The 19,852-nt window shown below is 38.9% G+C and overlaps 2 protein-coding genes across 7 annotated transcripts in view; both read right to left on the reverse strand.

Annotated features, from left to right (window-relative positions):
• LOC127419948 (PHD finger protein 20-like) overlaps window positions 1-7,328 on the reverse strand; it is a 38,274-nt gene extending 30,946 nt beyond the window's left edge. For both annotated transcript variants that reach the window (XM_051661804.1, XM_051661803.1), the window contains exons 1-2: window positions 7,178-7,328; window positions 961-1,066 (exon numbers count right to left, since the gene is read on the reverse strand). In XM_051661804.1, coding sequence (XP_051517764.1) covers window positions 961-1,043 — 83 coding nt within the window. In that variant the 5' untranslated portion in view covers window positions 1,044-1,066; window positions 7,178-7,328. The remainder of the gene's footprint in view (window positions 1-960; window positions 1,067-7,177) is intronic.
• A 2,341-nt stretch (window positions 7,329-9,669) lies between these two features.
• The window catches only part of arhgap46b (Rho GTPase activating protein 46b), a 156,817-nt gene continuing 146,634 nt past the window's right edge, over window positions 9,670-19,852 (reverse strand). For all 5 annotated transcript variants that reach the window (XM_051661790.1, XM_051661791.1, XM_051661794.1 and 2 more), the window contains 5 exons: window positions 16,591-16,664; window positions 15,549-15,748; window positions 14,462-14,553; window positions 12,817-12,986; window positions 9,670-12,731 (listed from right to left, as the gene is read on the reverse strand). In XM_051661790.1, coding sequence (XP_051517750.1) covers window positions 12,537-12,731; window positions 12,817-12,986; window positions 14,462-14,553; window positions 15,549-15,748; window positions 16,591-16,664 — 731 coding nt within the window. In that variant the 3' untranslated portion in view covers window positions 9,670-12,536. The remainder of the gene's footprint in view (window positions 12,732-12,816; window positions 12,987-14,461; window positions 14,554-15,548; window positions 15,749-16,590; window positions 16,665-19,852) is intronic.

The following is a 19,852-nucleotide window of genomic DNA, read 5'->3' on the forward strand; positions in this document are numbered from 1 at the left end:
TGCTAATACTGTTTGCTCAGCAATCATTTAATAAAGATGTTTGAATTATATCCCATCTTGTATTCTGCGTTATTATTATGATACTTATGCCTGGGGGAGACTGAGATGCCCCTACCACAGATGATAATAAAAACCGCTTCAAGCAAGACGTTTTAGTGTAAATAAAGCGCTTATTCTGTGACTAAGCATGAGATGGAGTTGTGGAGCACAGAACCACTCTGAAAACACTGTAATGATGCTCTAACTTAATATAGATGGACAGAGCAGTGCAAATAAACTTTGAAGCGAGCTGACTAATTATTTATTTATTTTACTTAATCGCACGAGGTCATATCGCGATTTCAATTATATTTCGATTAATTAAGCGGTCCTACTTCATTTGATAAAAAAAATTTATACAACATTGTATTAAATTAAAATTAATTCATTGTTATATTTTCATTTGATTAAAATTTTAATTTATTTAAACACCATTTTGACGATAAAATTGAAATAAATGTTCATATGAATTTCAGAAGAAAATAAAAACAGGTAAAGGACTCAGTATCAGCGAGTATCAGAAAGTAAGCATCGGTCCTCATACTCATTCTCAAAAAAAATTGTATCGGGACATCCCTACTGTATATGCAATTTCAAGACATTTATTGATGGAATACATGGATTTGTACATTCTTTTAAATGACCAAAATGTCCAAAACTAATGATACAATAAAATTTTTAAAATGTACAGTATATGTTTGTTATTTGCTGAAAATATTAAAATAAATTGTGAAACCTGTATAAATACCCAGCCCTAATTTTAAGTAAGCAAAATGCACCCTTTTTTTTTTTTTTTTTTATGTAAGCAATGGAATAGAACCGGTGGCTCAGATGTTGCACTATGAGAGGGAGTAAAGCATTTGAATTCCAATCAGGGTCGATAAAAGAATGAATGAACGGAAGCAGAGGAGAGACACTGACCAGTTCTTCAGGCTGTCCCGAGCCTCCAGCTGCGCTCCCACCTCGAATGTGATCCCACGCCTGTGAGGAGGGGTCTTTGACATGCTGTTCACAACTGCTCACCAACCTAGAAATCAGGGAAGACATGCATAAGTTGTGCCCACATCATGAGGTCAGAAGCAACTGTCATGGATGGCACAACCTTATCAAGATGCTCGTAAACAAACAGTCATACTAAAGTCTAAATGTCTAAATATTAGGGATGCAATGTATGATGGTGACCATATTAGTCTCAGAAACAGTAGAGTTTTTTTTTCTTAATTTGTACTAAATGTACTAAAGATTTCAATGCCTAATTTTACTTTAAGCATGTAACAATTTTGATCAGAGCATTACTGTTATTTAAAAAAACAAAAAAAACATGCATACTCTCATGCATAACAGAACAGATTTATAATATTTGCCATAATATAAAAAAGCTTACTGGCTATTGTTATTGGACAAAATGTCTTTATTGTGCATCTCTACTAAATGTATGTAGAGTACATTTACTGCATATTCATCCAATTAGCCTATATTTTAAAAACCAGACCAAAACTACAAAATTCAAATCAATGCTTGACCAATACAATTTTTAATGAATCATACAACCACTTTTTCGGTCACACTTGAATTCACAGTGACCATGTTTGTGTATTTGCATGGATAATTTGATTAATAATAATTAACTACCTGTACTACATGTGTAATTATTTTGTAGAGCTGCTAATCAGTATAATAGCAAATAGGGGTGCACCGATTGATCGGCCATGGATTTAAATCGGCCGATCTTCGTCTTAAATCTGTGATCGGCAGATCGTGCCTAGATTCAGGGCCAAATTTTTTGCAGCACGTAGGGAATCACACATACACTGCTACTCTGATTAATGAGCCCTTGAAGCATACATTGACTACATTTACATGAACACCAGAAAGCTTATTGAGAGAAGCGGCGTATTGCGAGAAAGCAGCGTTCCCGTTTACATGCACTGTATAAGCGACGTACTCTTTACTCCCGTATACAGAACAGTAAGCAATGTTGGGCCTCATGTGCTCAGATAGGAGACAAAGGCAAGCCTACACACAGTCATAAAGCCTGACTGAGGCCTGCAGGATCACTCAAAGCCTGATAACACAGAATCAGCCGCCAAAATCAAACAGTGTCCAAACAGACTACAGATCCCATCAAGCCTTCTCACTTTACACCTAGGTGTGAAATTCTGAAGGATAAAACTCTCAACTCCTATTGGATGAAACGCACATCATGTCCCTCAACCATGATGTCATCGAGAGTATAAAACCCCAGAGATTTCTCCAATGCCTTGCTTCCAGAGACAGTATGTGCCGCGTCTAGTTGCAGCCCTGCTGCTCCCAGGTGTAGCCTTGTTGCCCAAGGAAGTAACGTACGTACCTGAACTTTGGCCATACAATCTCCATCTCACTGGACGAGTCGTGATTTCTCCATGTTCCACTGAGCACGCTAATGGATCCAAAGGAGACCACTGAGCAATCTGCGTCTCACCCTTTTGCCTGCAGAAGTGAAGAATGAAAATTTCTCTTCCTTCTTCAACCGAGTCGACTTTGCTGATATCTCCACCAACCCGCCAAGAATCAGCCGCCGTACCATCCGCCGTCAGAGCGAGGAAACAGCCTCCCGTCAGCACCCAAGCATCGAAGAACCGAGTCGGAGTCAAACGACGGACGAACACACGTTCTACCCACGTCCTCACGCGACTCGAGTAAGAGGTTTACGTCTGGGCAGAGATAGATTATTATAGTGTGATATTCTTGTGCATCAAGGTTGTTGCTTGTACAGTTTACGGACCGCAGAGTCCGCTTGCTGCTAATAATTCTCAAGGTATTACTGTAACTACTGTTACCACGAATGAGATTTGCGGTGTTGTCGTCCAACCACATTGGGCTGTTTGTGCATTTCCACCTTCGCGGGTGAGACAGCACACTGAGTTTATCCACTGAAGAACCAACGACCACGGCAGACGGATTATGTGCCGTTCACCGTGTCTCTGAGTGATAAAACTAACGGTTGCCTTTCTCCCACAATCGCTAAAACTGGCTTCGGTGCCGTCACTCTGTTCTATCTCTCTCATACTAAATGCACACACACACGACCCTGCACAAACATACCCCCACACACATTTGATGAACAGACAACTTGCCGATAGAGCTCAGCTTTGTCCCTAAGTTATCGTACCAGTGGAGACACGCGTTAAAAAGGCAGACGCCATTAACCAGTCTCTCCGCACACATTCGTGGTTACATTCTCTGGCCGGAAAGTGTATTTTGTATATAAGTGTATTTTTTCACTTGGTTATACTTCTGCAAGTGCAGTAAAGACAAAATATACTTATATTCAAGATCTATTCTCTAAAAGCAAGTCTAAATATCTTATATGCTGCTTCTCAGGTGAATGCATCTTTTTTTTTTTTTTTTGGATTTTTAGATATTTTTTTTAATATTTGTATTTTTAATATTATATTCAATAATATAACATTCTCATATAATAATTTTTTCTTCTGCAGTATAGCTGCTAAAGAAAATGTATGTTGTTTTAAAGAAGTTTTAGATATTTATATTGGAAAACAAGCCAAAACAAAAACAAATCAAAAACGTATTTTGTTGCCATGTAAAATGGGGTAAAGACTACCTTCTCTCACCTTTCTGTTCAATTCAATCTATCTTTAACTCACAAAAAAAAACCTCTCTCTTATTAATAAAGCTGCGTATTGCCAATTTTCTTCACGATAAGAAATACACAGTGACATATATTATGATTCAATAAGTCGTGAGCCATCACGTTATAATCTAGCTGCAGCAATTGCGCCTTAGGGACGAGCGTACCCGTGACAGAGTGTGCCTCAACCGGGTGCAGTTTCAATCTGTCCCCCTTAGATCGGGACATTCGCACAACTTATTAAAGAGGCACTGACCGCACAGACAAATGCCAGTTTTGGAGTTTGTAGTTATTTACATGATCTGCTTCCTTATGATTTGAACTTTAATAAAGCTGTAACGCATTAAATATAACTGTATTTAAGATGTAACTCCGGGGTGTTTCCTTTAAAGCTGCTCAAAACACAAGTTTTGCTTCAGCGGAGCGGCAGCTCCAGCTCCATTTATTTCACAACGAGAGTGCTTCTGTATTGACTTATTTTGTATTTTTGCATTATAATTCCTTCATACTTTGCGATCTACATCACCTGAAGCTGTGAAAGACTGGAGTGCATCTGGACTGTGAGCTGTGTAATTCTTCATCTCCTCAGTCAGGCGCAAACCGCAGTGCTGCTCTCACGCGTCATCATTAGAGTTTAATGTGATCTCATGTTACATTAAATGACATCACACGACTATTTGGCAACAACATTTTTTGTCGACAATTTTTTTATTATTGTCGACGACACCGATAATGTCGACTAATCGTTTCAGCCCTAAACGAGAACCGTGAAATTTCACTGGTGTCGGTACCAACTACTGACATTTTGGTACCGTGACAACACTATTTGAGGCGTAAACGCTAATCCGTCCTGTATGCGTCCCAGCAGCAGTGAAACTCCACCCCCCAGCTGTCAATCAACCGCCGCATTAAAACAAGAGTTTAAACTTTGCTGTTTACTGGCAGCTTTAAAAGGAAATAACCGTCTGATTGGAAAATTAAAAAAGCAGACACATACACAAATACGAGAGCTTCATGGACCTTCTTTAGCGTGTCTATCTGATATCACCACTAACAGGAAGCACAAACACACAAAGCTCCGTTTTATACAGGCAATCCACTAAAATAACGGACAATTCAGCTTGACATGTTGCGCTTGTGCTTAGATTAAATTTCAACCGTATCAGGGAGAAAAATCCTGCTGTCTTTTTATGCACTTTCTTTGTCTTCTCTGACTTTGTTGCGCTTTATTATCATTCAGTAACACACTGACATAGTGAATGATGTGTGTCGTCATGAAACAGAGACCCTCACCTCCAAATCTGAACACGAGTGGTCACAGGAGACACATTTAAGTGACCAGGTGTAAACAGCGATGTGTCTCACCTGACCACATGTGATCGGATCATCCAAAACGCATCTTAATACCAGGTGTAAACGGGGTCAATATCTCATCAGTCACTCATCCCAGCGCTATTCTGAGAGGATCCCAATTTAAATCAGATTAATGTTGGTTGCAATACCACTAATAACAGAAATAACAGTTTAACCTTCAATAATGGCACCGCGTCTTCACGCATTTGCTTAATAATTAGTTATTTGTGTTACAACAAAATGCCAAAGGAGGTAAACAAATCATAGGAACTAATGATTTCTCATCTGAGCAGCTTTGGAGCTTGTAATGGATATATATTTCTTATTTTTTAATGTATCTCTGGTGTGTGTGATGTGCACAGTGACCTTTGATATTGACAACAGAACTATTAATAACTGTTTTCAATGCAAATAAATGTTAGCAATTCACAATTAATGTAATGCAATTTTACTGTGTGGGGCATAAACTTCTAACTGCAGCATATAACTTGAAAAAGTGTGGCAAAGAGCACTTTTTAAAAATCTGGATCTGTATGGGCCTCAAATTTCCTGATTGGTGCACCACTAATAGCAATATATTGCTATTGTTATTGCTATGGTAAATATTTATAATGACATGCTGGCTACTACATTTACCACAGACACTGTAAAATAAAGTGTAACCATGATTTGATTCTTGAATGATCTCCTTTAACATGAAATAATGAATGCATTACTGGATTTCCACTGCAAATCCATGGGAATTCTGTAGTTCTAAGCAATCATGAAAACTGTGAACTCTGCTCATCTCACTCGCTGTGAACCTACATCCACTTTCACTTGGCTGGTAGCGTGAAAAAAAAAAAGCATTCAAAATTAAATCTAAAAATGAATCTGAAATCTTAAGATTTTGCTGTCAAAAGTGGAAAGAATAATAATAATAAAAAAGTACAATTCTTGCACACAAGATTCCTAAGAAATAATAATCCTGTTTAAATGTTTCAGATTAAAGACTGACATCCACTCTTCATCATAACGGGTCTTCATCATCACCATCAAATGAAAGCACGTCATCAAACACGTCGCTGAAGTTTCGTAACTCGCTGTCTTCATAAACCCGCCTGTGCTGCGCGCGCAACCCCCGAGCTCGTGTCCGTCCTCGTGGGCAGACAGAAATGCCCCTTTAGGGGTCCATACATTTAATACGTCATAATCATGGAAACCCAGCACATTAGGTTAATTCAATGCATTCACAAACCCTCGAGCCGACCCACTTAACGGTCTCGCGCACCGACCGGAGGCTGAGCGCGCGCCTGACGCGCACTACGTTTCCTCCTCGTTGTTTACCTTGTCAGGCCAGCGGCTCATCCCTGCCATAGCGAGTCGCATTTGTTACAAAAACATGACAGTGATTGAAGGTATGCGATTTACGGATAGAGGGGAGAAATTATTAAAGCGAATGACCTTTCTATATTTCACAAAGGTCCACGTGAAATCAGGCTATTGACTTTTTCTCCACTTCGCATGTGAAGAAAACGTGGGTGAAACGTTGTCAGCGAACTGCTGTGTATCGTTCTAGATAACAGACAAACGAAATAGTCTGCAATACTCTCTGCATATCATAACAATGTGTTGAACTTTACTTTGAGAGGTTAAGCAATGTTCTTGGCATTTATAGGGCTGTTTTGACATTACATTGTTCACTGCTCCTCTACGGCGCTCAACAACAGCAAACTCTGTGATTAGTTCAACCACTGACTGACGCGGATCCCAGCGTTCTGATTGGGTTACGCACCTGTCAATCAAACAATGATTCTCAGCGGCCTCCTCTCGGCCTACTCCTTGCTGCATGGTGCTCTCATAATTATGACACGGGAATAAAGGACAACTCGAACAAAAGTCCTCTAGCTATCGAAGAAGCCTAATCATGCATTTATCGCAATCTACGTAATGTCTTAAACTGTTACTGCCAACACTTTTCCATAATGCACTATTTCTCAAAATCACTTTCATGTGTCCGGCTAGCATCAAACGGAGGAACAAATGCATGGAGGCAAGTTTCGTTTTAACAGAACAGCATCATCACATAAACATTATACCATTTCAAAATAACAACAAACATATCGTCTAGAATAATTGCTTGTTTTTGCAATGCATTATCTCAGCGTCGCATACCTTGTTCCTGATAAATGTATTCCGATAGTAAAGAATGCAAATCCAAGTGCTTGAAGAGAGCCTGAAGCCGCATGCTTCGAGTGCGCATCCACGCAGTTTGTTTTCTCCGGTGAGGCGGCGCGAGCAGTGAGGCCGGTGGCGCTCACGAGGTGGAGTCTGTCTGCGCATGCGCGGATAGAATTTTCACCGTCTGGATCAGTTACTGGAAGTTTCCTCATAACATGACCATATTCTTCTGTCTTTCCAATTTCTCACAGTAACTTGAAGTTTTAGACATTCAGTATATAAGATTTTTTTTAAACAGAACAATACTCAATCTATAACAGAAACATTTTTAAATATAAATGTATACATTTATAAATATACATGTATAAATATATCTCAAAACATCTGTTTCATTTGAACTCTCATGAAACAGCACTGGTTGTTAATTTAATAATTATACAAAATGTCACGTACAGAAAATGAAATGAAACTGACAGGAAGCCAAGATTTTAATTACTTAGCCTATAGTTGAGATAAAAACTTTAGAAATGATCCTTTGAATGTAATATTTGTATTCAAGTTGGTCTTATATGAAGTGAAGTGAAAGTATTTTAATATATTGTATTAACAACGCATTAGTCATTATCTTCAAATGAAAGTCCAAAAACAATTTATGGTGTAAAAAGTATTTATTTTCAACCATTTAATTAGACTTTTTCTTTATTACTAAGGACAGTTACACCACCTTGAATTTTGTTTCATAAAAAATAATAATAAAAATAATTTTACTTCATAATCTCGGTAACACTTTACAATAAGTTTCCATTCGTTAACAATAGTAAATGCATTAGGTATCCTGAACTAAAAATGAACAATATATTTTTGACAACATTTATTAATCATTGTTAATGCTAGTTAATATAAATATAGTTGTTCATTGTTAGTTCATGTTAGTTTATAATGCATTAACTAATGTTAGCATAACTTCTGATTTAAAAACACATATTACTATATGTTGAAATAAACATTAACTAAGATTAATAAATGCTGTTAAAGTTCATTAGTTCATGTTAACTAATGTTATTAAAGGTGCACTCAGTAATTTTTTCCTCAAAAAAGTTTAACTCCTAAAAAACATTAATTGTAATTTTGCAATATATGTAGGAAATCATGAGCACTTACATTAAAATGAAGACCTCAGTCATATCTGTAATCTTATAAAAGCTGTTTTATTCTACATGGAGAGGGTCCGCACATGGGGGTGATGATCAGCCGAATATTACTCACGTAATCTCAGTAACCGTCCTGTTATTTGACACTTTCACTCATTGATTAAAGTAATCATGGCTGACTGTAAATACTACATTTCTACAATGATATCTGAAACTGAAAACTATTGATTTTAAATTATGCTGCATCCAAGCCGCTAGGTGTCAGTGTAAGTCCAAGATAACACAGAGACAAAAGTTACTGAGCGCACCTTTAACTAATGAAACAAGTATTACTGAAATATAAATAAAGAGTGTATTAAAAAAATTTTTTTTTCTTCTTAAAGTAATAGATTTGGACCAAAACATTTATTGTACAATAAATATCACTTACTTTGTGTGTACTTGTTATAGGGAGGAAACATCTGAAAAAGCAACAAAAATAAATAAATAAATAAATAAATAAAAATAAAATAAAAAATAAAAATAAAAATCAAGATTTAAATTTTCCTTGGAAAATAGACTCCATTGAAACAAAATGGGAAAAAATTATGACAACCCAAACACTATTAAGATTAGAGTACTACCAAATAGAACAAAGGGCAATGGACTCACAGGTAAGAGCTGACAAATAGGCCAAATACTGAAAGAATTGCAGATGTGAAACTGTTCACAGACCTTTAGTTCGCTTTAGCATTCACAGATTCACTGTCTATGGGAGAGTGGCTTGAGGGAAGCCATTTTGTCACCAACATTATGTCACAGCTTGAGTTAGCTTGAAGCCATTTGATAAAACCTGACTTTTTAAAAAAGACAAATGCAGTCTAAAGAGACTATAAAAGTTAAGCTTGTTGGCCTGAAAGCAGTGCTACATTTGGTGCAAATATAGCATCAAGCATGGTGATTGTGTCATGGTCTGGATTGTATAGATTATAGATTTCTTATTATAGATAATAATGGGCATATCCAAAGATCAGAGAGACATGCACAAGGAGATGTTGCCACAAGAGGCCAGTAGAGGTCTTACTAAGAATATTTTCCCTTCTTGACAGTCAGTCTTTATTTGCCTATTAGGTGGACATACAAATATGGAGCATGCATTCTGAATCACCTTGCTGTGTAAATGTGTGTTTCCACATACAGTTAGAATAAATTATAATTGTTACTGCACTAAATTGAGTTTTTCTAGTTCTTTCTGAGATTGTGTGTATTGTTATGGACTACATGGAATCTGATTTTACATGCAAAGTACATCATTTTTCTGTGAGTCATGGATAGAGACAGAAATTGGAGGACAGATTTTGTTCAATTATACAAATGTACAAATTTTATTCTTTCAGAGTTCTTTATGAAACTAAGTCAGTCATTATTTGAGGGCCAGAGCAAATAAGACACAGAATCCTTAAGGAGCATTTACAGTAAGAGTGCAGGATGAATATCAGACTCTGCCAAGATCATGAGGACCCACAGTTGGGAGAAAGTAACTGAGGGGGAAGTGCAACAGGAGAGGACTAAACACTCCCATTCAGAGTCTCAAATCAAATAGCTCACTTATTTTCACCATTCATTCAGCTTTATAACACAACTATTCATCAGATGAGGGGTCTATATACTGTACAAAAGCAGAGGCAGAGCTGATTGCAGATCCCACTTTATATCAATAGCAAATTTTATTTTTATTTTGTATCAGGGATGAATCATGGTAGTTCAGTTTTGAGTGAACCATCAAAAATGGAATTTTCAGATGAGTTCATATACCAAAAACGCGTAGAAAAACAATTTATTGGTTTCAATTTGGTGGCAAAAGGTACCAGTGATAATGGTAAAGGCTGAAATACACTCTACGCTAGTGCATGAACGCAAATACTTCTAGCTACACAAGCTCAATTAAACATGTTGCGTTCGAAAATATATCGGAATGGATTGCTGCAAGGTGAACCGTCTTCTACGGACAGTTTTGGAGCAACAGTTTGAACAATATCTTGCTGAGCAAGTTAGTTCAACTCTCGACATGTTTATAGCGAGATACCTTAATAGTAAAGGTCGACCGATGTTGGATTTCTTAGATACCGATAACTAAGTTTGTGGAAAAAGCCGATAACCGATTAATCAGCCAATAGTTTTTAAAATCGATTTATTTAATGTGTTAAATAAGTTCTTAAGTCTTATCCTACTGCACTGGCATAGAGGAAACAAGAGTTCAAATTGGATGAACTCCCAGATGCGCAACCAAAATACCAATATTAACCAGAAGAAAATACGATTTGGTTCATAACGCAGACATTTAACAATAAACAAGCCCAGAATACATCATGGCCATACTTTAGAACTTTACAACCCCATCCACGGGGGGGGGGTAACTATTGGCGAACTATTGCTGTTCATTTTTTCCAATAACCAATAGTTCCAACAGGAAGACTCGCAGACTTGAGTAAAGTTTAAGATTACATTTATTTGATGAATATAAAACAGGAATGTAATGTCTCTCTTTGGCGTAAGCCCCGTCTGGCGGTCCGAAGAAGTTGTACTCGGAATGTCAGATCCTGCCAGAGATAGGAGGCAGGGGCAAGGAGCCTGCCCCCGTGCAGGACGGGACTCAACTAGTGCCAGTGGGGTGGTGGAGGTTGCCGTGTTGGCACATTGAAACATCAATGTGATTGTAAGCATACTTATCAAGCAATGGCTGACGCATGATTGGCTAGGAGTCACCTAGCTAATGGTGCGATGATGTACAGCTGCGAGTCTTCCCACTAGAACTACACTGCACTTACAGCAACACAGATTAATCGGTCAACCGCTACCAAATAGTAACACATTCGGTTTACTGGTACAGTCATTTCAAGGTAACTCTATCGCCCCTTGAGTACTGATGTTTGACATTACCATTGTAAAGCATACTAGCTCACTTCATATGCAGACACAACTAAGCTAATCGTAGGTTGATTTCCCCGAAAAGTGTAAACATTTTGTTAGAGCATCCTTAACAGCCTGACAAAGCAACATTAGCTAAACCCATGGTGTGAGTTTGGGATGAGACTACCTGACAGATGGGGAGTGTTTGGGAAACCTGTTTGAATTTTTTTTTTTGCAATTCCGTTTTCTAATGCTAGTGTCATTACGCACTTCACACTAAAGTATGTACAATGATACCACACGTTTGCAATTTGTTGACTTAACATTCACATCTGCATTTGTGTGCTTGCATGTAGTATGTTTCTGGACTAACTATATTGACATAGCCAGCCAACTTCTGGAAACTCAGTTTTGCATTTTCAAATGGGAACAGGAGAGATGATTGAAAACTACAGTTGTGACAGTAGAAAAACACTCTTCTAACTTTGGCTCATGGTACCCTTCCATTTGGGGCTTATTGCAATGCAGACACACAGATAGTTTAGTGTGTTTACATGGGCACTTCACACACGCACTCTTTAACATCAGTGAAAACTTGTTCGAAAACCAAGAAACACCATCAGGACCCATGTAGGGTGCCAGACCCCAAACACTGACCACTATGCTAAGTATTTTTTAGAGCCATTCTATTCATTGCTCTGAAATGTCACCTCCTGAGCTTGATTGTAGGCTTATACACAAAACCGAAGGCTATAATCCCCCCCCACCCCCCAAACACTCATTCTTAAGCTCACAAATAGTTGCTATTAAATAATCAGAACACTTATACCATATTAAATTAAGGAAATACACTGCAGATCATATTGCATGTAGGGTATTGGGACTGAAAGGAAAAGATTATGATTGTCCAAAGGATGTATTTCCCCTCTAATTAATACAAAAGATAGAAGAAAAAACAAACCCAAGAAAACAAAGGTAATGCATTTTGTGTTATTTTTTATGCAAGACTTTATCTTGTATCATTAAGTCTTGTATCATAACCATGTCTTTGATCTTTGCAACATGGAATCAAACTTAGTAAATTGATTCAGTTTATACAGGCTCCAAAAAGAGTAGTTTTCTCAAAGAAGATTACGTTTAGGATGATCATTTTGAGCCAAGTCCAGATTTGAGGTGTATTCCAAAAGTCAGTGGAACTAATATTGTGAAACTTGAAGACGAGAATGATTCTCTGAGTAGAAGAATATCCTGATTCGAATCATCTCCTGGATGATTCATTCCACAGTTTTAGCAGAGGATTTGAGTCTGAGGGGTCAGATTATGCCCTTGATGAAGCTGGTGTCCAGGTGGACAATAAGTATACGGAGAAAGGACATCTCTTTCCGAGTATTTTCGAAGATGATTCGAGGATCATCAGACTGACAGCGCAGGCAGTTTGGAGCCATGACCATTGCCAAATTATTCACATCCATCTTAGTCCTACTCACATTCACTGGCTGGGCAAAGACCTGGGACAAGCAAAACATGGCATTTAGATATTTGTTGTTACTGTGTATAAGATCGCAATGCTATGTTAACATTGAAGGGAATTACCTGTAAAAAGTTGATGAAGTAGCAGAGCACTAGTCTGTTGAGCTCTGGTAGCGACTGAACCACACTAATGGCAGCATCAGGATCTTCATAGTGACTGATACACTGCTTATAGAAACTCTGAGGAATTACTGGCTCCTCAAGCTCCCTGTACCACAACTTCAACAGAGACGCTGGGAGACAGAAAGATAGAGATCTATGTGTTACATTCATGTGTAACAAAAAGGAACAGACTCTGGGAATAGCATATTAATCATAGTACTAACACTATTTTTGCAGTATGCATCATGTATACTGTGCACAGTATGCATGGAATAGCTGGATGACTGACTTTATTTGCCAAAATGTGCAGTAGACTTGACCTTCCATTGGAGTTTGACTAATTAAAAGAACTAGTCTCCACATAGGTTGTATATTCATTGCAATGGTCATTAAATCTCTTAAACTCTCATCCTCCACAATATTAATCAGCCAGCAGACTGTGGCTATCTGCTTTGTTACAGCAACCGTGAGCCTTGTTCATGATTTTAGTCAAAGCATCAACGCCAGTGTCGAGTGCCGCTTTGAACTCCACATGAAAAGCGCTTGCAAAAGTCTCATTCTGCATATTTGTGATAGTTAAGACTTGATGTGCTTCTGTGGTGATTAAATTGTGCCTTACAGAGGCTGCAAAGTACTTGATTTATCCCATCTGGGTTTTGCACAAATAGCGTTAAGAGGTCTTTTCCCCATCAATTAGTCACTGACACAGCTGTTGTTTGTGTGTGTGTGTGTGTGTTTGAGGTGTGTGTGTATCAGTGTAATGACTCCGGGCGGACACATCGCAAAGGTTCCGCCTTTCCAACAAGTGTTTATGCTGGTTTATGCTTTATTAACGGTAAATGCGTTAATCGCGATTAAGAAAATGAACGTGTTAAACTTAATTAATCACATGCATTAACGTGTTAACTTTGACAGCTCTATTAATTACACAACTTCAAAGGAAATGTAAATGGATTTATTCTCTCTCTCTACATGTCTTCCATGTTCCATGTGGCTTTAACAAACTTATCATATTGCTTGCTGCGTCGAGCTTTAAGAAGCGCAATCAGATTAGCTGTGTTCAAAGTAAAAATGGTAGTTTCACCTCGTTATAATCTAGCAGTGCAAAGCTTACAAACTGCTACTCTGTTCTGTAATTGTCGACAGTTCAAAGTAATTACACACAAGAGACATTTTCTTTAACACACAGCACAATTTGTAGGCTCATTGTCCAACACGTTTTTACACCCCTTTTTGACAGGAAATGATCAGCCCTGATTATTGGCTATTTTAAAACATTTAGTGATGTCTGACAATGCAGATTATCTGTAGATACCTATGTTTGGCCGATACATCGGTGCATCTCTAATATCTATTTCCAATATGATAACAGGAAGCTACTCTTTGACTTAAACATGCAACATAATGAGGTCCTGTAAAAACAAAAATGGTTGAAAAGTTTACTGCATATTCTTTTCCATTCAATTTTTACAAAACTAGTAGGCAGTAAAGAGTATATACTGCACAGTAAGCAGTACGCTAGTATTTCATTAAAAACATAGGTTCTGTCTTGCACACTCTCTCTCTCTCACACACACAGATACAAGTATTCATGTTTATTTCACACCTGGGACGTTGGGATCAGAGAGGTTTTCTGGAATATTCCACTGGTCCACCTGTAGCTTGAGAGCATTCACCTCATCAATGTCCCCCGGTACTCTAAAGGATGACAACCCCATGTTCAGTAAAGAGGGTGAGGAAGTGCCCATCATACACATTTGACACATATGGCATTTCATTTAGCATCATCTGTTCATAATTGATTATTATCTTCATTTCATGAGCGCATGAGTGTTGAAGACATAAACAGCACGAATAGTGTGTTTTAATACTCCACCACAAGGTGGAGCCAATTTGTCTCATTACGGCATGACATGTAATTGTTTCAGTTTTGCTGTGCAATATCCCTTAGATTTAATGAAATATTACAGCTCAGAATGTATGTCAGTAGAAGAGTGTGTACTTGAACACTTCCTCCAGTGAAGTATGTATTTCACATGGGGAATGAACTGACAGAGACAAGACAAAGTGTCTACAGGAAGTCTCTCATATTCAAAAGCAAGAAAAACTAAACAGGGGGCCATTAATAACAGGGCACATCCTGGCAAAAAGGGGAAGAAAAATAAACCGTCAGAAAGAGAATTGACTTCAATCACAGACAAGGAATGTCATAAAACAGATAATAAAAGAAGGGATGAGAAAGTGAAATCACAAGTCTAGTTTGGACTTGTTTCTCTCTCAGGTAAATCAACGCAAGTTCAGACTTCTGACAGTCCTGCGGCTCTGTTGTGTTAGAGTGATTCATTTGATCTAGTTTTTTTATGTTGCCAAATGTCAACCAGACAAATTAATGTTTGAATGAAAATACCCTGAACAGACCACCCAAATCAATACAGCTACATGAAGACTAGGAACAACTGTGTTTCTCACCTTCCATATAGTGGGGGAAGTTGGAGAAAGGTGTGTGTGCATGTTTAGGGCGTTTCAGTCATAAATCTTCATACGTCAGTATGGCCATGTGTGTAGTAATTAGTTTACAAGGATTTCCCTTTCAAACTAAATGCAAATAGTGTTGTAATTTGCTATATATGAAAGGTTTAACACTTTTCCTGTTATGATAGGGCCCCTTTTCTCTTTCTTTTTATATGTCTCACCTGAAAATGCCCTCAGTTTGGGCTCCACCCAGGGCCAGTACATATTGCGAGAGCTGCACTTGCACCCAGGGAAGTTTCCTATCTGGGAAGAGCTCACTCTGTCTCTCCATGATCTCCTCCAGAGCACTGCCGAACAGAGACGGCGTCACGATGGCGTTCCGTCCGTGATCAATCTCCTCCAGAGTGGGCTTCCTCAGACCCTAAAGATGGAACAAGGGAAATTAAGAGATTATACATATTTGAATCACACATATAATGTATTAATATTGTAGCTTCAGAAGACTTGGAATATAGCACACAAGTCACATAAAACACTACATGTCTCTCTCTTTATTTAACTATGTAGAACATACAGACACCATGCCAATGGTATCAAAATATGGTACAACAACACTGAGCAGGATAATGCATAGCTGTGTGGTGTGGGGGTAAATATATCCCCCCAGTAAAAATCTTGTAGACAGTGGTGGGACGGCTGATTACAGGGTGGGACGGGTAAAAGGACAAAGAGGGAGGGGATACAGCTACTGCCAGTGCTGTAACCAGTGATATGTGTATGTGTGTAAGTCATGTACAAGGGTTATAGAGGGGACTAAGGGGTTGTTTTAACTTTAGTTTTGTAGTTTTGGGTTAGTAGATTAGTACTTCTCATGATGTGTTCATAAAGACTGGGTGCTCCAATTGCTAACAGATGTGACCAATTTAAGATGGCTGCACTATATACTGCTTCTTTTGACCATTCTGAGACTCCTGGGTATGATCTAGCAGCACTGCTGGCATCTAAAAATAAACATTATCCTGGGAAAAAGTGTCTGTTTTCAATTATCATTTGTCATCACATGATGAACTTCTGTGTCTGGTTAAAACATTTATGTAAAGTTAGTTATGTAAAATTAGTTACGTTTAGCTCTGATCAAGGAGTGACTAATGCCTGGCTTTTATATTCCAACAATGCTCGATTCTCAACAGGGGTGAGGGGTGACATCTATTAATGGTGTTAATTATGTTGTTTTGCTATGTGCGTTAATTCTGCCTCTCTTACCTTCTTGCCCCCAGTAATGGCCACCTTCTGCAGCTTACGGTAGCAGTACTTAGCATAAGTGCTGATGGGAAGACCTGTCAAAGAAAATAAATAGACAATATTACTGACCAATGGCAGAGTTATGAAAGGAAATAAAATAACAGGCCACTGAGTGATCCAATGCAGTGGAGAATTAAGTATTTTCTGTCAAATTTGTTTCCCCAGAATCAAAAGAGCTTGAGGGGAGACAAAGGTTGGCTTGTGAATGGAGTCTTGTGACTTGTATCAGGGTCCTAAGCATAAAATGCTCTCCTAAGGGATTTATAAAAAGTCTTTAGAAACAATGCAAAATCTCTCATTCTTTATAGTCTCGGAGTTCATTGCCGGACACATTACGAAAGAGTACATGTTCTGTGTTTAGTCATGTTTTTTCAATCAGTTTCACCAGAGACAAACTCTTTAAATATTCGGCAGCAAACACCAGATACATTTGATTATTATATTTGATCGGTATTTGATTATTCAGACGTTTTGTTGTACATTTTAGTATGAGGAGCTGTGGTGCTGAACAAGCGTGCTAAAAGACGCAAATGAGGGAAGCAAGCCGGTGAACTGGTCAAACTGCGTGGATTCCGAACCTCGCTGCCAAGCATAGATCTAGCGAATCTCCGCTCTCTTCCTAACAAAACGGATAAACTACTTCTAACCCGTACAAAAAAGGACTTTTCAAACTCTGCTGCTCTGTGCTTCATGGAAACCTGGCTGAGTGAAACCATTCTGGACAGAGTGTTACATCTGCCGGGCTTTCAGCTGTTCAGAGCGGATCGCATCACGGAGTTATCAGGGAAAACGAGAGGCGGTGGAACATGCTTTTAAATCAATGCAAGTTAGTGTACAGATGTAACAGCATTGAAGAAGATGTGCTGCCCTAATTTAGAAGTGCTCTTCCTCAACTGTAAGCCTTTCTACTCGCCACGGGAGTTTTCCTTATTTATTCTGGTGAGGGTTTATATTCCTCCACAAGCGTGCGGGAACGCAGCGCTGCCACAGCTGGCTGATCACATCACAGACACGGAGCAACAACACCCGGACTCACTTATTCTTGGGGATTTTAACAAAGCAAACCTCACATGTGAACTGCCCAAATACAAACAGCACATTACATGCCCAACCAGAGACAGAAATATACTGGATCACTGTTATACATTAATGGATGCATATCGCTCTGTCCCTAGAGCAGCTTTGGGACTCTCATCATTGTCTGGTTCATCTTCTTCCAACCTACAGGCAGAAACTAAAATCAGCTAAACCTGTAGTTAAGACTGTAAAGAGAGGACCAATGAAGCAGAGCTTGAACTATAAGCCTGTTTTGACTGCACTGATTGGAGTGTTTTTTTAAACTGCAGCCACCGACCTGGATGAGCTCACAGATACTTAACATCATATATCAGTTTCTGTGAGGACATGTGCATTCCCGCTAGGACTTATTTAACATACAGCAATGACAAACCATGGTTTACAGCAAAACTCAGGCAGCTTTGTCAGGCCAAAGAGGATGCTTACCGCTGTGGGGATAAAATCTTGTATAATCAGGCCAAAAACACACTGACAAAGGAGATTAGAGCGGCTAAAATAAGCTACTCTGAAAAGCTGGAAACAAGTTTTCAGCTAACGGCCCTGCAACAGTGTGGAGTAGCCTGAAAGACATAACAAACTACAAGACACCATCCCCCAACACTGTAGGGTATCAACAACTGGCTAGATTTTAAGCGATCTATCTACAAGAGTCTGCAGTTGTGTGTAAGTGTGTTTATTCCATTGTTTACTTTGTTGTAGAGTAGTATTCATTGCTAGACTTGTGCTGTTTGTTTACTGTCTTGAACTTGCGTCGCTTAAACATGTGTTGGTGTGTGTGTGCTACATTGTTTTTACTTGTCCCAGGGTGTTCACTGCTAGATTTAGAGTTGTTTGTCCAATGTGTGTAAAACTATCATTGTTTTTAGTGTCTATAAACAGTGATTCACTTGTTTTAGAATATTTTTTATTGCTAAAGTGTATCATAATTTATTTGCAGTGTACTGAAGTCGCGTTTGTTCCCGCACTTGTCACCTCGTGCAACCCTTAGATTTGGTTGCCCACGTGAATAGCTTTGTTGCGCTAAGTAGCATTAAGGCGTGTCCTGCTTTTTCACTTCACGGCTCATTAGCAGCGTGTATATATTTGACGTGAATTCTGACGCGGAAGTGGTAGCCCTCGTGTAAAGCCCTCCTCGTGTGAAGAACTACTTGTGTAAAGACCAGTGAGTCTACCTGTGCGAGTCCACCGAGCAAGGACATGACAAGGCGCCACTCACCATAGCACTTAAGTATCTTTTCATTGTATCTATTTTCTTATCTACCTTCTACATATTAACATGTCTACTTCGCGAATAACATATGCCTTCAAGCACATTCCTATTATCTGTTACAGACAGTTTACATGATATAAACGCAAGACAAAACGCAACCCACACAACCTATGGCCACTTTGCACTTCAGCACCTGCTCCGCTCTCTTTCTCAGTGGGACTCCGGAATTGCCAGTCAGCTATGAACAAAGCTGACTTAATTCCAGCCTTCGCCACACAGTCCACTCTCAGCACTCTTGCACTGACAGAAACATGGATACGTCCAGAGGATACAGCAACACCTGCTGCTCTCTCCAACAACTTCTCCTTCTCTCACACCCCTCGACACACCGCTAGGGGTGGGGGAACAGGTTTGCTCATTCGAAACAACTGGACTTTTTCACCACACTCTTCTCTATGTAACAATACTTCTTTTGAATTCCATGCTATTACTACAATGCAACCCACAAAAATACATGTTGTTGTCATCTATCGCCCTCCAGGTCAGCTGACAAACTTTCTTGAGGAGTTGGATGTCCTGCTGTCCTCCTTCCTGGAGGATGGTAGGCCACTTGTGGTTCTTGGTGATTCCAACATACATGAACCAGGCCACTGAACTTCATGCTCTTCTGGCCTCATTTGACTTGGAAAGACTAAGCACTACAGCAACTCACAGATTGGGTAACCAGCTGGACCTCATTTTTTCACGTAACTGTACCAACTCAAATATTCTTGTTACTCCTTTACATGTCTCTGATCACTACTTTGTTCAATTCAACATGACTCTCCCATCTACATTAAAACAGACTCTGCCTTTGGTTTCCTTTCGCCGTAACCTCCGTTCTCTTTCACCCTCACGCTTTTCCACTGTTGTCTCTACCTGTCTTCCCACACAAAA

The sequence above is a fragment of the Myxocyprinus asiaticus genome, chromosome 29 (genome assembly GCF_019703515.2).
Source record: "Myxocyprinus asiaticus isolate MX2 ecotype Aquarium Trade chromosome 29, UBuf_Myxa_2, whole genome shotgun sequence".
In the NCBI taxonomy this organism is placed as follows: Eukaryota; Metazoa; Chordata; class Actinopteri; order Cypriniformes; family Catostomidae; genus Myxocyprinus; species Myxocyprinus asiaticus.